The sequence below is a fragment of the Leiobunum rupestre genome, chromosome 11 (assembly GCF_980474605.1).
Source record: "Leiobunum rupestre chromosome 11, qqLeiRupe1.1.hap1, whole genome shotgun sequence".
Classification (NCBI taxonomy): Eukaryota; Metazoa; Arthropoda; class Arachnida; order Opiliones; family Sclerosomatidae; genus Leiobunum; species Leiobunum rupestre.
This window is the reverse complement of record NC_143394.1, coordinates 29,091,931-29,097,930: the sequence shown is the minus strand read 5'-3', so window position 1 is coordinate 29,097,930 and position 6,000 is coordinate 29,091,931. Positions and strand designations below refer to the sequence as shown.

The 6,000-nt window shown below is 34.7% G+C and overlaps 1 protein-coding gene across 1 annotated transcript in view; it reads left to right on the top strand.

Annotated features, from left to right (window-relative positions):
- The first annotated feature begins 972 nt into the window (after positions 1-972).
- Positions 973-6,000, top strand: part of LOC149922166 (regulator of G protein signaling 7-binding protein-like) — a 105,241-nt gene continuing 100,213 nt past the window's right edge. The window contains exon 1 of the mRNA XM_090163562.1: positions 973-1,198. Within this exon, the coding sequence (XP_090019688.1) occupies positions 1,049-1,198 (150 nt within the window). The 5' untranslated portion in view covers positions 973-1,048. The remainder of the gene's footprint in view (positions 1,199-6,000) is intronic.

Genomic DNA, 6,000 nt, shown 5'->3' with positions numbered 1-6,000 from the left:
ATTATTTAATTATATGTCTCCCATATATAGGCCATACGAATCTTTTGACGAAAGCACAGTGTGGTTACTTATTTACAAAAGAGGAATTTAGCTAATTTCCCGGATCTTCGTATTGGCTTATTAGGGGACGTTTACATACCTCATTAACTCGGAAAAGAGAATTAAGAGAACAAAGAATAAGGGGGTATGGGTGGCGCCCACGCGAACCGCCTCCCCGACCGCCACCACCCGACCACGCGAGTAGGGGTAAGGGCTGGTTTTCACTAGGACAAAAATGCGAAGATGGCGAGGGCGGACGCAAAAATATTGTATTAGGCCTAACGGGGATTTTTTGCGTCGAAGCTAACCGTCGTGGCATTTTAGGCCTAGTTTTCACTAGGCCTAAAGCGAAGAGACAGGCCACTAATATTCTATCTCTCCATGTTTCGCAGGCCATCGAGATCCGCAAGAAGAAGTCGTCAGTGTCTCCACTCAATTGGCGCAGTGTCCGTCGGAGGAGAAGAAAATAGTATGGAATACAGACAGTAGTTCCACGGCGGAGAAGTGCTAGAGAGAAAGAGAGAACTATCTCTTTGAAGAATTAATCGTGGAATTTGGGTCTGGCGAGAGTTCCTAAGAACTCTGCCGTTTACGGCGTCCTCTAGCGGAGAGGGGGAAAAAAGGACGGATTTAATGGTGGATCTCGCGTAATTAAGTCGGCTTCCATTAAAGAAGGCTGCCACCGCCGACTTCGTCTCCTTTTGTTTAGTGTCCGTGGGCGCGCGCGCGCCACTAATAACACACACACACGAGCAGTCGTCGCTTTGAAAAGACGGAGTTCCGTTCTCCTCCGACGCAATCAGCGCGAGTGAGAGATCAGCGTCGCTTCAACATTCGCCTTTTCTCGAGTCGGGTTGGCGTCAGTCACTGTCCGTCTACTCGGAGAAAGCGTCCTAACCTCTCGCTCCGTCGGTGTCCGTCGGTGTCCGTCGGTGTCCGAGAGAAGGAGTGTTTGCGCGTGGCGGCGTGGACAAGTTGAGAGGTGGAGGGCCCCCGATGAGGCGATTGAATGAGCGAATCTGAGCCGCGAAGGAGGGGCCGTCTCCACAGCTCCAGCCGCTTCCGAGCCGCCATCAGCCGCCGACTGTCCCGCGCTTCGGTGCCGGACAGTCCGGAAACCAGCCGAGGAAGCCACGCTCAACTCGAAGAGTGCAACAAGGTAAGACGCACTCTTTCCGCATTCCTGGTGCCATTGTTTGCCCGTTCGATATTCATCGTTTTATCTACTAGTACCATATGTAACATAATTACTCATAAGTATGCCATAAAGCATTTTCTTTAATGAAACCTTGTTCACGGGATATGACGTAAATTACGTCACTTAAAATCCGTGACGAAATACGTGTCATCAACTTTACTGATGGGAAACGGAAGTTAGTGAGAATTCCTCGCGCGTTTCTGGCTTTGCCCGTGTCAAGTTTAGCTCGTGCCTCGCGATCCCGTGATTTCATTTCCATGGTAACCTTTTCAATAGCGCAAGGATTATAAGCATTTTTGCAATTTTGGGTCCGCTTAATGTATGTTCCGCGTGAAACAAGGTCTCATTGAATTTTTTTCAATGGAAATATTATACAGAGGCATACTTATGAGTAATTATGTTACATATGCTAGTACGTAGAGCCTAGAGGTCGGGGACGGTTAATTATTATCCATGATTAAATTGATTTTTTTCGGGAAAAAATGTAAACAAAGAAATTTACCGGTTAATATTTCGGAAAATGATTAAAAAACCTGTATTATTCGTAAAATTTTAGCTTTTTATCGAAAAAACGTCGTTTTTCCGATTAATTTTACAAATTTATCAAAAAATTAATCGGATAATACAGAAATATAATTTACTTGATCAAAACGTTTTACGAGTAATTTTTGGAGCTTTATCTATTGAATAAAAGTTAACCATCCCCGACCTCTACTAGTACGCGACCTTCAGGGCCTAAAATAGTGGGCAGTTCTAAAACTCGGATTTGAAGTTATAAAATCGGATTTGTGCGGTGCTATTTATCGTGAATTTAACGCAAAAAAGTATGAAAAATTTAAAATAGCTGATTACCTCATGGGGGATGTCGACGGGTCTTTCGGGATACATATCGGTCAAATAAAAAAATTGTATCTACTTACACAGGGTTGCCACAAATTTTCAGATTCAAATTCCCTGACTATTCCCTGTTTTCCCTGACCATTTTAAGAGATTTTCCCTGACTTATTAAAGCCAAAATTTTTCTTTTATATTTTACTTTTATCAGAAGTTAATAAATTTGATGGACTTATATTTTAGTAAAAAGGTTATTGCAATGTTGAAAAAAATTAGCCAAACATTCATGGAAATAAATGATAATCGTGGAATTTGTCATAGATCTAGAGTTAAATTACCTTCAAAAAGTGCCAAGATAAAATTGAATTCCCTGACTTTTCAATGAATGTTTAGCAATTCTTAAAATTCCTTGACTTTTTAGGCCCATTTTTAAATTCCCTGACTTTTCCCTGATTTCCCTGACGCGTGGCAACCCTGTACTACCTTCTGTATGCAGCTATTGTTGTTTTATTTAACAAGTTGTTAAAAAAATAAAATAATTCCAAGGTTCCAACTTCTTTTATAGCTCATTGAAATTATATTTTGGGGGTTTAGTTTGTATATAGCGGCTCACCGTTATTTGTTTTGGGCAGTTCTAAAAAATGCTTATTTTAGCCCCTGACGACCTTGACAATAGCGCTTATCATTTCAGAAGCCGCTTAACCGCAAGAATAATACTTGTAGTTAATTACCGGCAACAGATTTATTAAAATTGATTTTAAATCGCTATGAATTTGAAAATTGAACAATGTCATGCAGATCACGGGTCGCAACAAATAAATAAATTGATCTTTGGGAACTTTTCGTAAAACACAATGGTCATTGATAAGTGAACCAACTTTTTATTTTACCAAGAATTGATTGCGAAATCTGGTACTATATCACCAACTCTTTCGATTATAAGCGTTCTGTCATTAACCTAGTTACGCCCTTAACGTACGGATTTCAGTGGAACATACCAGCTCTTGTACGCATAGCGAGTTCCACGAACAATAAATGGTATAAGTTTGAACTTTATAGTGATAATAAAACAGTCATTACTCGTTCATAGTGTACTTAGACGGTATATACGGCGAAATTTTTAATCCAGCCTCGTAAAATGTATAATGTATATTGTAGTGGCAATAATTGCTAGTCAAAGTAGCGGGGCAAGTCACTGATGGAGCCCCGGGCTCACTCGAGGAAAGCAAAATAAACGTTAAAAAGCTATTAGAAGTATCCAATGGACCTTTCAGTTTGTTTTATAGGAACTCCTCAAAACCTTCCGACGCTCGCCCAGAGCCTCGGATGCACTTATTTCCTTCTTTAAAAAGAGGCCCGTTGCAAGAAGGAGAGGGTTCAAGAGCGGTCCGTTCAAAAGGGCCCGAATTAAGCGTTTCAAGTTTCAAGAAATTTGTCCAATTTAGCTTAATTGCAAATTTATACCCTACCACGATTTTCTTTGCGGGTGAGAGGGAAAATATCTACAAGTTCAAAATATTATTCAATTTAGAATACTTATTTCTCCCATTTAGAATACTTATTTCTCCCATTTAGAATACTTATTTCTCCCATTTAGAATACTTATTTCTCCCATTTAGAATACTTATTTCTCCCATTTAGAATACTTATTTCTCCCATTTAGAATACTTATTTCTCCCATTTAGAATACTTATTTCTCCCATTTATAATACTTATTATCCCCATTTAGAATACTTATTTCTCCCATTTAGAATACTTATTTTTCCAATTTAGAATACTTATTTCTCCCATTTAGAATACTTATTATCCCCATTTAGAATATTTATTTTTTCCATTTAGAATACTTATTTTTTCCAATTTAGAATACTTATTTTTCCAATTTAGAATACTTATTTTTCCAATTTAGAATACTTATTTTTCCCATTTAGAATACTTATTTTTCCCATTTAGAATACTTATTTTTCCCATTTAGAATACTTATTTTCCCCATTTAGAATACTTATTTTCCCCATATAGAATACTTGTTTTCCACATTTAGAATACTTATTTTTCCAATTTAGAATACTTTTTTTCCAATTTAGAATACTTATTTTTCCAATTTAGAATACTTATTTTTCCAATTTAGAATACTTTTTTTCCAATTTAGAATACTTTTTTTCCAATTTAGAATACTTATTTTTCCAATTTAGAATACTTATTTTTCTCATTTAGAATACTTATTTTTCCCATTTAGAATACTTATTTTTCCCATTTAGAATACTTATTTTCCCCATTTAGAATACTTATTTTTCCCATTTAGAATACTTGTTTTCCACATTTAGAATACTTATTTTCCCAATTTAGAATACTTTTTTTTCCAATTTAGAATACTTTTTTTTCCAATTTAGAATACTTATTTTTCCAATTTAGAATACTTAATTTTCCCATTTATAATACTTATTTTCCCCATTTAGAATACTTATTTTTCCAATTTAGAATAGTTATTTTTCTAATTTAGAATACTTATTTTTCCCATTTAGAATACTTAATTTTCCCATTTATAATACTTATTTTCCCCATTTAGAATACTTATTTTTCCAATTTAGAATAGTTATTTTTCTAATTTAGAATACTTATTTTTCCCATTTAGAATACTTATTTTTCCCATTTAGAATACTTATTTTTCCCATTTAGAATACTTATTTTTCCCATTTAGAATACTTATTTTTCCCATTTAGAATACTTATTTTTCCCATTTAGAATACTTATTTTTCCCATTTAGAATACTTATTTTTCCCATTTAGAATACTTATTTTCCCCATTTAGAATACTTATTTTCCCCATTTAGAATACTTATTTTCCCCATTTAGAATACTTATTTTCCCCATTTAGAATACTTATTTTCCCCATTTAGAATACTTATTTTCCCCATTTAGAATACTTATTTTCCCCATTTAGAATACTTATTTTCCCCATTTAGAATACTTATTTTCCCCATTTAGAATACTTATTTTTCCAATTTAGAATACTTATTTTTCCAATTTAGAATACTTATTTTCCCCATTTATAATTTTTATTTTTACAATTTAGAATACTTATTTTTGCAATTTAGAATTCTTATTTTTACAATTTAGAATACTTAATTATCCGCAATTTTCGAAATTATATTTTTGACCTACCAGCCCCTGTAGAAGTGTTCTACCCGTCGCGCACAAGTGCTCAGGGAGAAGTGGAAATACGAATTTCACTTTTAAATTTGAATTTTTAATTTGTCTTTTAACGTATAAATAATTAAAATATATGCAGCATAGAATTAAAATTAAGTTAAAAAACTATAGTTAGCTCCGAATTTGAATATTATAAAATCCTTTTAGGCAATAAAGATGAGAAAATACATTATAAGAATCATTTAAAATTCAACGCTCTCACCTTAGACAAATAAGCTATTGGACCCGAGTTCTAAACAAATTCACTATTTTTCAAATTGCATAGCCCACCAGCATTCCTAGAGAGAGAAACGACAAATATTTCCACCCAAATTCATCGAACGATTTCCAAAATTATTTGGCTCGTCAAAATACCGCTGCACGTTATCGTCTAAAACTTAAATGAAATAATAAAATTAACTTTAGCAAAGAGTATTTGAAATTTAATTTAATTGAAAATTATTAATGAATTAAAGTTATGTTCTGTAATTTCCAAATAAATTCTATTCCACAAAAGTAACAATTTAATATTTGGGTGAAAATATATTTCCGATATCGGAGACCGTGGCGTTGCAAAAGAACGAAGAGCCCAATGTAAATTCGGGTTCACTAGTTTATTTGTGCAAACTTCCACGGAAGTAGTTTACATCTGCCCCAATACTAGTTTTGGGTGACGTAGGATACGCGACGATGTATTAATAGTTGTAGACTAAACTAATGTTTTTTTTCAATAGAAAACAGGGT